The sequence below is a fragment of the Dipodomys merriami genome, unplaced genomic scaffold (genome assembly GCF_024711535.1).
Source record: "Dipodomys merriami isolate MVZ:Mamm:240054 unplaced genomic scaffold, mDipMer1.0.p SCAF_10, whole genome shotgun sequence".
In the NCBI taxonomy this organism is placed as follows: domain Eukaryota; kingdom Metazoa; phylum Chordata; class Mammalia; order Rodentia; family Heteromyidae; genus Dipodomys; species Dipodomys merriami.
The window spans coordinates 19,530,208-19,542,593 of NW_027202271.1; the positions used below are offsets into that span (position 1 = coordinate 19,530,208).

The 12,386-nt window shown below is 35.2% G+C and overlaps 1 protein-coding gene across 1 annotated transcript; it reads left to right on the forward strand.

Annotated features, from left to right (window-relative positions):
* Positions 1-3,464: 3,464 nt before the first annotated feature.
* Positions 3,465-4,424, forward strand: LOC138837374 (olfactory receptor 6C6-like). Its single transcript, XM_070036107.1, has one exon. It carries the CDS (start codon positions 3,465-3,467, stop codon positions 4,422-4,424), a length of 960 nt encoding a protein of 319 aa, XP_069892208.1.
* The last annotated feature ends 7,962 nt before the right edge of the window (positions 4,425-12,386 follow it).

Genomic DNA, 12,386 nt, shown 5'->3' on the forward strand with positions numbered 1-12,386 from the left:
CAAAAATGAATATTAAATTCTAGCAAACAGAATAGTTCTAAGACATATATTCATTTAGAGACACTTTGAAAATGTGAGGAAACCTACTCTGTGCCTACTTCAGCAACAAACATGCTAAAACTGAAATACAGACATGAGCGCAGCTCCTGTACAGGATACAATAAAAATTCATAAGCACCCAATAATCATACAAGTAAATTGTACTAGCCGGGCTCCAATGGTTCATGTCTGTTTTCCTAGCTACTCAGGAGGCTGAGATTTGAGGATCGTGGTTAAAAAGCAGCCCAAGCAAGAAAATCCATGAGACTCTTATCTCCAATTAACCACTAGAACACCGGAGGTGAGGCTGTGGCTCAAGTGGTAGAGCACATGCCTTGAGCTGAAGAGCTCAGGGACAGTGCCCACACCCAGAGTTTAAGCCCCATCACAGACCAATAAACAAACAAATAAATAAGTAAGTAAATTGTACTGCCATTCAAAGGTTGGGAAATAAAAACTGTAATACATTGCAGATGTAAATTGATAAAATGCATGTAAAAATAATTTATCCATTGCTTTAAAAAACGATAGGGTTTATTTGGATTCAGTAAGTTCATTTTAAGCAAATTATTCTAAAACCCTAATCTTCTCCAAAGGAAAAGTTAACTTTAATGAATACTTGTGGCAAAATACATCTGTAGGCTTCATTTACTGGACTATTTCTAATTCTCCCAATTGGAGCTAATCTGATAGCTGGTACACAAGAGAATAATTAAACAAACTACCATCCATCTCCTCTCAAAGGAGAACTTTGCAGCTGAATGAAGACTTGAAATGTCTTTGAGAATTGACATTGTGTGTTTCACAAGATATATTCCTCAGCAAATAAAACAGAAATAAAGAAAATCTTTGTACTGCAACACATTCAACAGGGGTCATAGGTCTAGAATCATAAATTCTCAGAGTAGGACATCCTTCTCTTTTCTTCTAAACCATGAGCCCTGAAACTGTCATTGCAAAAGTCTGGTGTGTGGTAGGCAAACATAGCAATGCAGTGACTTTTCAGGAAGCATAATTAAAGGGAAAAAAGCTCTGTGTGTATGTGCATGTGTATGCAAGTGTATGCTGATCTATTTCTATAGAAACCATTTATGAGTCATACTATTTGGGATTCCCTTAGGAGATGATGTTCAGTTACCCAGAGAATTCTTCATCCTTGTTAAATAATTTCCTGTCAAACACAGAGGCTTATATCTTCCATTATATCAAGAGAAGGGCAAATTGCACTTCCAGTGAGTTTATAGTATTCCAGAGAAGAGAATGTTGTAAATGAAGATAGATTTTGCAACAACATAGATTCTGCTAAATTTTGTAGCAGCATGAAATAAACTAGTCAAAAATAATATCTCTATGAGACACTTAAACCACTTATATATTTCAAGGTAGAATGAAGTGTTCGGGAAAAGAATTGGCCATTCTCTTTACAGGGATCATGAATGAAGTAATGAAGTACAGAAGATTTTTCCAAATTTCTGCAGGCAACCTACTAAAGACAGCTGTTAAACTATTAAAGGGTTAGTGATTTTTTAATGTCTTTTTGCATTTTGACTTAGAGATAATAGTGTAAGATTATGATGATTTTAAGCTGAAAAACCATTCCATTTCATGAAATTAATATCTATGAAAACAAACTAGACACCAGTGGCTCACAATTTAATCCTAACTATTTGGCAGGCTGAGATCAGAGAACTGTGATTTCAAGCCAGCCTGAACAGGAAAGTCCATTGGACTCCTATTTCCAATTAACCATCAAACAGCCAGACACGACACTGTAGCTCAAGTAGTAAAGCAATCAAAATCTCAGGACTGTCCCCAGGCCTTGAGTTCCATCCCCAGGACTGGCCCAAAAGAACAAAAAACTGAAGTGAAATACAGTATAATTGCATTAATCAATCTATGATTAGATGATCTCATGTGATTTAAGCTGTTTCTCCATACTGGGTGTGCTGTGTGAATACATATTATGTGTGATGCCTAAGGAAAAAAAAGAAAAAGAAAAAGAAAAAAATAGTAGTTTAAATATTAAGGGATAGTAAGAGAAAAATGAAGGAGCAGGTAACAATGCTCAACAAAAAATGTACTCATTACCTTACTTGTGTAACTGTAACCCCTCTGTACAGCATCTTTACAATTAAATTAAAATAAATATTATGCAATTATTCATGTATACAAATGTTACCGCTAGATTATTTGTTAAAATGAGGCCATTTTATAATTGACATTTTTACAATTACCTGAACTTAAGAAATATCATTCTTTCAATATTTCCATCATTTTAGCAGAAATGCTGAGATAGGAGGCATGTAAGTATGGCTTCCAATCAAATAATGTTGGGCCTAAATATCACCTTGTCCTGTGGAATTTTAGGTGACTACACTACCTTTTCTCTTCATTTTTTTTAAGCAGGACAGAGCCATATACTTAGCCAAATATCACTCTCTGTAAAGTTATCCGTGTAACACCAGAAATACCATTCACTCTCAGTTACCTTTTAGTTCTTCCATGTGTATTTTTTTCTTTTTTATTTATATGTATATGTATTATTGTAAAGATACTGTACAGAGGGGTTTCAGTTACATGAGTACATTTCCCATTGAGCATTATTACGCCCCCTCCTTTGTTTTTCCCCTACTATCCCTTACCTCCCAAACTCCACCATTCCCTCCTCTCCAAGTTGTAAAGTTCTTTTTCAACATAGTGTCTTGTACATCTCATTGTTACAATGAATCCACCTGTATCCTTGTTTCCGCATTTTGTTATTTCCCTTCCCCCTCCCCAAATTAGGGAAAAAATGTATATACAAGATGCAGGGCCCAGAATCAAATAGAGTGAAAACAGTAGCTTTACCATTGGGAAAGAACATACAAAAGAAACAAAAAATCATAAAGTACATTAAAATCAACCACGACAAAGATAAAACCTCTGTATCCCTATCTTGGGGTTCATTTCACTTAGCATCATCTTATATGGTCACATGTTTATACTTAGTCTCTTTGGTAAAGAATAATTAAGGCTTGAGACATAGAAAATAAATATATTACAGTCTTCAATGCAGAACCCCTGTTAGAGTACTCTGAAAATAAAAAAAATACCTAGGATTTTAACAGCCTGTTTGGATGTAATATTTGTAAATCTGATTCAGAGAGTAACAATAATTAAACTGACAGCCTGTCTCTCAAATGTTTATCTGTATGTCTTCTGTAAATTGTTCAGTAGACAAACTCAAGGTTGAGCTAGTGGAAAATACCTGCATCCATAGGAACATACAGATAGCATGCAAAATATATCCCTTGTAAAAGGCTTAAATCGATTTTTGAAAATGTTATGTTTCTGAAAATGATATGCTGTATGGCTGGAAAGGACAAACTGGTATTTATTATGTATGATACTAGTTTTTATTTTTCTGTAGATTGGATAGAAAAGGAATGAAGAACAAATCAGAGGAGATTGTGTTCATCTTGCTGGGACTGACAGATGACCCTCAGCTACAAGTTGTGACTTTCCTGTTTCTCTTTGTCAACTACATCGTGAGCCTGATGGGGAACTTTGTCATCATCCTGCTCACACTGCTGGACCCCCGCCTCAAGACTCCCATGTACTTCTTCCTTCGAAATTTTGCCTTCTTTGAAATTTGCTTTACATCAGTCAGCATCCCAAGGTTATTGACCAGCATTTTCACAGGAGACAAAACAATCTCCTACAATGGGTGTGCAACTCAATTCTTCTTTCATTTTCAACTAAGTGTTACGGAGTTTTACCTCCTGGCAGTCATGTCCTATGACCGCTACGTGGCCATCTGCAAACCCCTGCATTACCTGGTGATCATGAGTCCCAAAGTGTGCTACACACTTGTGTTCAGCTGCTGGCTAATCGGCTACCTGTACAACATTCCTTCTGTCATTTTGGCAACCTCATTGGAATTCTGTGCATCAAGAAAAATTGATCACTTCCTATGTGACATTTCCCCAGTCCTGCAGATCGCTTGTGATGCACCCCATTTCTTCGAATTGTTGGCTTTTATATTATGTCTGTCCACACTTTTATTCACATTTTCTTTAGTGGCCCTCTCTTATTCATTCATCATCAAAACCATTCTAAAATTCCCTTCTGTCCAACAACGGAAAAAGGCCTTTTCCACCTGCTCCTCACACATGGTTGTTGTCTCTATTACTTATGGGAGTTGTGTTTTTATGTATTTGAAAACTTCAGCAAAGGATAGGGTGACTTTCATCAAAATCATAGCTCTTCTCTATATTTCTGTGACCCCTTTACTGAACCCTTTCATTTATACTCTAAGAAACCAGCAGGTAAAAGAAGCTTTTAAATATTTGCTTCAAAGGTTTTGTACTTTTCAAAATAATGAGACACAATGTAGACATAAATAACATACGTTGCAACAGTAATGAGAAAATGGAGTTCAATCATGTATTATATTACTTACGATATATGCTACTTCTCACTTGGGTATATCATATTAGGTTTACAAATGGCTTTCTGCTCTTCCTTCTGTCTTTGGACCTCTAGGCTCAAACTGTGTTGGAATTAAGAGTATTAAAGCGTACCTCTCACTGCAAATAAAGGAAAAAGTTTACCTTTGCCTTCAACTACCTTATTCATTTCTCTCAAACGATAAGTCCATGTCAATAAGTTAACAATTAACACTATCAAAACTTTCATATTAAATAGTAAATCTTTAATATTATTCTAATGAATAATAATTCTATGTAGCAAATGCTTGATTCAAGTGAATATGCGATGTCTAATATTTGTGGTCATTGCTAATCATTTTACATTTGCTTCTACAATTTTGAATTGTTAAAGTGGTCTGAGACAAACACAGAAGATGATCATTATGGGGTGATGCAGTGTTGACTGAGATAGAAAGGAGGAAGGAAATCTGAATGAATTTTAGGAGGAATGTAAACTGCCTAGAGGAAGAATAACTCATGATAAACATTGAAAAATGAATGAAGAAAAATTATATTCATGGATATTCTGATGAGAGTTACCATGTGTGCAAAAGGGTTGAGAGTTTTAAAGGAAATTTTCTCCTGCAGCATTATAATTATTAGGATTGATTTGTATGTATATAAAATTAGTTGTATTGCCTAAAAACCATGGAAGTACAGGCTGTAAATGCAATTGCTCATATTACTTTGCAGACATTGAATGCTAGACATGAACCAAGTTATATATAAACATTCCTTTATATCATGGTCTGGGAAATTTTAGATTTTTACTATAATACATGAATTATGATTTCCTAATCTACTGTGCTATTGTCTATGTTCACCAAATTAATAGCCCATATGTTACATACAAAAAGAAACAATGCTGGAAAGTAATACTTTGGAAATATATGTACCCCTATGTAGAAGGAAAAAAAAGATTATGGCAAATTGTTCTCTTTGGCTCTTTCCAGTCAGACCATGTCCCCACCCCACTTCCATCCTCCACTGAAGCAAAATATTTACTGATGCTTTATCAAGCACAGGAGATTACTCTTGCTTTTTCAGAATTTCATTAAAAAGTAGGCATACCAAAGGAATTAAGGAGAGACTACTCAGAAGAAGGGATAAGAATGGCAAAGAAACATACCATCATTCCTGGTCAGACAGGAATGCTCATCATTCCTGGTCAGACAGGAATTGCAAATCAAAACAACTCAGTTCCATCCCACCCCAGTTAGATTGGCCAGTATTATGAATTCAAACAACAACAAATGTTGATGGCAATGTTGGGGGAAAGGAACTCTACCTATTACATGCTTGGTGGGAATGTAAACTAAGACCACCACTCTGGACCACCGTGTGGATGTTTCTCACAAGACTAAACATAGATCATCCCTAGGACCTAGCCATATCACTCCTGGGCATCTACACAGTACATCACAAGTGAGAATATCATAAAAACTTCGCACATCCATGTTCATTGCTGCACAATTTACAATAGCCAAGATACAGAAACAGCTCAGATACCCTACAATAGATGAGTGGATCCAAAAAAATGTGGTACCTGTACACAATGGAATTTTACACAGCTAGTAGAAAAGAAAATATCACTTCATTTTCAGGGAAATGGATGGACTTAAAACAAATCATGCTAAGTAAAATAAGCCAAGCTCAGAAAGACGAAGGACCCCTGTTTTCTCTCATAGGCAGATCTAAATTAGATTTAAAATAGATTGGGACATGATAAATTATACAAATCTCTATACATTCACACACACTGAGACCAAAGGCAGACAGATACTCTTAAGTGGGCGACACAAAGGTGCAATGCTTATGTCTGTCTGATCATATAAAATTATGTTTCTCAAAATTAACTCCAGGAAGTGGAAATGAGGATTATTCTTCATTGCTGTTCTTTTTTTGTTTTCTTTTATCTTGTTTATTCATTTATCTGTCTTTGGGAGTGTAGTTCAAATCCATGATATATTCATTCTGTTAAACAAATCAAGGCCAAATAGTTTCGTTAATCAATATGAAAACTAAATACCTTGAATCGATAGTCCCTAAAAATCTGATTTCCTTCACAATATACTATTTTTTTGGTCGGTGGTGGGGCCTGAACTCTGGGCCTGGGCACTGTCCTTCAGCTCTTCAGCTCAAGGCTAGCACGCTACCACTTGAGCCACAGCACTACTTCTGGCTTTTTCTGCTTATGTGGTGCTGAGGAATAGAACCCAGGGCTTCACGCATGTAAAGCAAGCACTCCAACACGGAGCTACCTTCCAAGCCCCACAATATACTTTTAAGTAAACTGTCATACATGAGAGGTTGTTCCTAGGTCGTGGGGTTTCTACTCCTCAATTCCCATCCTCCAGACAGAGAGGCTGAAGAAATTCTCCCTAGCAGAAAAAAAGAGTCCTGTGGAGGGCCATAGTCGATATTCTATTGATCCCTTTTCACTCTACTTTTGTTTAAAATTAATTCAGTAATTTCCTTCACTTAAGTCCAACCAGCTCCATCACTTAACTATTATTTGAATAACTGACACAGCCAAAATCCAACTGCTGCTGATTAGATATTTATGAAACTAATATTAAAGATTTATATTAACCATTTCAGGTTAGATCTCTGATGAGAAGAGGCAGGAAATATTAATGAAAGAGGCTAAATTTTACTTAATCATTGCTTTATTGGATTATATCAGGTATATAATATGGGGGACAGATTTCATTGCTACACCTTTACACATATTTACAATGTATTTCAATGAATTTTTATTCCTGTATTGCAGTCCCTACACCTTTCCCTCTGAAAAATTAGTGTCCCCTAACAGTTTTCTTGGTTTGCATCATTTCTGTTTACATAGTTGCAAATAGTCCATTTTAACAATTTTCAATCTTCTTTACCCTTGGTAGACACACCTAATAGTCCCAGACATACAACCTGAAAAATGACATAGGGTTAGAATGCAGTTCTCTAAAAGTTTTTTGTTTTTTGTTTGTTGTTTGTTTGTTTGTTGTTGTTGTTGTTTTGTTGGTCATGGGTCTTGAATTCTGGGCCTGGATGCTGTCCCTCAGCTCTTCAGCCCAAGGCACCCTACCACTGGAGCATCAGTGCCACTTCCACTTTTCTGGTGGTTTATTGGAGATAAGAGTCTCACAGACTTTCCTGCCTGGGCTGGCTTTGAACTGCGATCCTCATATCTCAGCCTCTTGAGTAGCTAGGATTACAGGTGTCAGTCACCAGTGCCTGGCTCCATAACAGTTTAATTTTTTGAGTTCTATGTATATTTGGCCATTGTCTAATTTATAGCTGGTAAAAAACTCTAATACTGTGGGATTTCTAGTTAGCTTGTTAAGTATGTCCTTTGCCATGGAGAATTTTTTTCATTTGATGCAATCTCATTTATCTAATAGAGTACAAACAAGGCCACACTAAAGCTACCAGCAGAAATATGTTCATCACAGCATTATTTACCATAGCCAAAATACAGAATCAAATGTTCCTCAATGGACACATGGATCAAGAAAATATAGTAAATATACACAATAGAGTTCTATGCTTCCATCAAAATGATTTTGCCCTATTCATGAGGAAATAGAAACACTTGGAAAACATATATTAAATGAAGTAAGCCAGAGCCAAAGAAACATAGGTTGCATGGGTTCCCTCATTTGTAATAATTAGAATGTGGCTGTAAATCTACAAGTACATCCAATGGACAGTAAAAGACAAAAGAATTACACTTTGAAATGATAAATTTAACAGTACTCTAAACATTCACACAGTGACACCAAAGGAGAATATTCTTAGGAGAGGATTACAAAGGCTCAATAGGTATACACATATGGTCATATAAAATGATGCTTATTAAAATGAACTCCAAGAAATAAAAATGTGAAGTTCTTTTATTTTACTTTCCATGGTATTTTTCTTTTATGTCTGTTTTTTTTTTTTTACTTCTGTGCCTTTTGTCTTGTATGTAAGTTTATCTGATTTTGCAAGGGGAAAGGGAAGCACAGAAGTTGTGGGACCAAGGGTGAACTAATTCAGTCATGTTACTCAATAAAGACTATATTGAAAATGAAGTATACAAGTTGTAGTAGAAAGGGGTTGGAAAGGAAAAAACTGGAAGAAGACAAGGAAGAGGTTCAAAAAGAAATGTAGTCATTACCTGACTTATGGAACAATGACAGTGAAATAAAAATTCTTTCACAATTCTATGTGCTGTAAATTGAAACAAAACTGTCAACAGTTTCAAGAGTCTAAGGCCTACAGGGTAGAATTCTTCTTTTTTTCTCCTAAGTTTGGGTAGCCATATGTACTTGATGACATTCCTTGGCTGATTGGCCCACAATTTACTAGTGTCTATCTCCATCTTCCCTTGATTTTCTTACCTCTGTATGAGCATTTCTCTATTATACTTTGGCTACTTTTGAACCAATCACACCTGCACAGAACTGACTTACATAAGGTCCCATTTTATGACAGATAAAATTTGAAGCATGTATTATTCAATCTAGTCAAAATAGCTGTATTTTTGTTCAATCTACTAAATACCAGTAAACATTCCATCATGTTCAATTTTATTTGTGAAAACCTTAATTCTAGAATAGCTTGAGATTAACATAGACATTGTAAAGGTAGCACTTTGCCTTCACAACTACTCTTCACACAATTTCTATAATCATTATCAACAATTAATCATGGTATTTTCATCACATTGCTGAATAAATGAGTTACTCTGTGATAAACCACTTGTTTATTCCTGTAAAGGCAACTTCAGTATCATGTACTTTGTAATCCCTTGGGAAATGATTCACTCAGGCTCAGCTACCTAGAGAATTCATGTTTCTGTTAAATTATTTTCTGTGGGACCTGAGGCTTACATCCTCCAAGAGAAGGTCAATTTTATATTGTACTATAGGTCATATTTAGTGGGATTTACAGTGCTTCTTTAGATCCGAGAATGCAGTGATGTGTAGCAAAGTGGGTAACTTCATAGACTTTTGTCACAGCATGAAATGAATTAGTCAAAAATAGTTTCTCAAAGAGAATATTTAAATTACTCATGTATTTCAGAGTAGAATGAATTTCTCCAGAGAAGAATGGATCATCGATGCTTGCTCCTTATCAGGATGGTAAGTGAAGTGTTGCAATGCAAGTATTTCTAAATCTCTGTATAATAAATGGATTGCTTTTACTGTTTTTCTATTTTACAGATAGATAATGTTGAAAATCACAAATAAGACATGTAGAAGACATGAAAAGCCTTTTCATGCCTATGATATTCCTAATGTCCAATGTTAGCTTTATTTTTGCTAAAGAATACTTTGTGCTTTAGGTTAAGAAAACAAATCTATTATCCTCAGTTCAGCAAACATAGTCTTATATATTTTTCATCTCAAAACAAAGTTAATTAAGTGTGATGATAAAGAGACACCTAAGAAAGAATTTCCTTGCAAGAATCAATAATCTTTTGAGGAAATGTGTCTTGTAATTTAAAGTCTAGAAATTGTATAATTTACAATTTGTATAAATTCTTGCCTAAGAAATTGTTTGAATCAGTGTAACTATAAAGTCATGATTTCTGGAAAGAGCCTCTTTTAATCTCAGCCTTTGTTCTGAATACAATGTATTATTTTTATCTTTAATTTCACTTGCCCATATACTATATTTTAAGCGGGAATATACTGATGATATATAGTCTCAATAGACACAAGACTATCATTTCTTACTTAATTGCCACTTTACCTCACATTTTAGTACCAGTATTCTAATCGGGTTATGTGTAATACACACAATTTGTCTCAACTGCATGCCTACCATTTATTGTATGTCTGAATTGATCATGTACTTTCAAATGTTTTCATTTAGATTATGTGGACTAAAAATAGTCATATTCTTATCACTTAATTGTCAAAGTTTATATACTAGTTATGGAAGTAGACACTAGTTTGAAGGTTCTTCCCTTTTGCTTACTTATATGTTCATAAAATTATCTCCAATGATTATAATTCTTTATTTTTTTCTTTACCTAAATTTAAAAATGCTTATTCTTTTCTTAAGGCTTCCATGATCTTATTTTCTCCTATATATTTTGTTCCCCTTTTAATAACATGACCAGAACTCATATCCCACATATACTTCTCTTTAAAATTACATTTTATATTGCATGGAGTTTTGTTTTTGTTTTGTTTGTTTCTTGTTTGTTTGGGTTTTTTTTGTCGGTCATGGGGCCTGAACTCTGGGCCTGGGCACTGTCCCTTAGCTCTTCAGCTCAAGGCTAGCGCTCTACCACTTGAGCCATAGCGCCACTGCCTGCTTTTTCTGCTTATGTGGTGCTTAGGAATAGACCCCAGGGCCTCATGCATGCAAGGCAAGCATTCTACCACTGAACCACCTTCCCAGCCCATGGAGTTTGTTTGTTTTTTTAACAATAAAATTGTCTTCGCTATCTGCATTGGCATTACCAAACTTTTCGTATTGAAATTGTCTTGAGAAGGCAGTGGCATCTGGGTCAAGAATATCAAAATTAAGTGCTCGCCTTGAGCTGAAGAGCTGAGGGGCAGCAACCAGGCCCAGAGTTCAAGCCCCACGACCGACCAAAAAAAAAAAAAAAAGAATATCAAAATTGAAACTTAGGCATCTCCATGAGAAAAGCAAAATTTTCTCTATTTGTTAGATGAAAATAACTGAAAACAAATAATTATAAAATAAAATAACTAAAACATTTGGTAGTTTTATGTTTTGATTTGGTGAATGAAGTATTACGTGTGAATAAATCCTAATGACCAATCTAGGCACAGACTTGCCCTCTTTTATTTTATTTTATTTATTTTATTTATTTATTTATTTATTTATTTATTTACTTATTTATTGTCAGTTGTGGGGCTTGAACTCTGGGCTTGGGCACTGTCCCTCAGCTCCTCAGCTCAAGGCGAGTGGTCTACTGCTTGAGCCACAGTGCCACTTCTGGTTTTCTAGTGCTTTATTGGAGATCAGAATCTCACAGACTTTTCTGCCCGGGCTGGCTTTGAACCGTGATCCTCAGATCTCAGCCTCCTGAGTAGCTAGGATTACAGGTGTGAGCCACAGGTGCCCTCTTATGTGTTTTCAATCAAAGTTTATGTTCATGTATAATTTGGGTTCTACTTTACAATTTCTAATATTAACTGAGAAACTATATATCCTGACTTTTGCACATTATGTAAGAAAACAAAAGAACATTTTCTAAATGTGATAGATCTTGTAATCATTCAGATAAAATTCTCAACACTTGTTACACTTGTGAAACTACAATTCTGTTAGAAAATATAAAGTTTGAACCATGTTGTTCCAGGCTGGCATGTTGCTACTTATGCTACAAATGTGGTCAATTCAAGGTGCACCAGAGTACTGTTTGTCTGAACAGAATGATCTGTAAAACATGACTGTACATGTCACAAGTGCCACAAATATCATGTTTCTAATTGTACCTAAAATGGTACAGATTCCTGTTATTTATGCAGAGATTTTCCTTATAAGGGGAGGGTTAGAAGAAACCATGCAAGAGACATCATGTTCATCATAGCAGGTATGACTCCTAAGCCATCCCTGACAATTGTAATTTCTTGTTCCTTCTCAATTATTTTCTAAGTTCAACTTCAGAATTTTTATTACTATCTTCACCATAGGGAATGCTCATTTAAGTAGCTTCTTGTACTTTTTCCTTTGTCACTTTTCCTTCTTAAAAGTTTCCTGAAATTGGTCATCATTATAGCTACTACAACTAATGTCATTGTTGCAACCATTGTGTCACTCAACTGGCAATATACTTTAGGTATCAATGAAGGGAGAAAATTATAAAAATATATCTGAAGAGATTACTAAGGTACAATGTGCAAAATGTATGTT

What these genes read in the sequence shown, in the direction of transcription:
- LOC138837374 (XM_070036107.1), top strand. Translation starts at nt 3,465, where the DNA reads ATGAAGAACAAATCAGAGGAGATTGTGTTCATCTTGCTGGGACTGACA.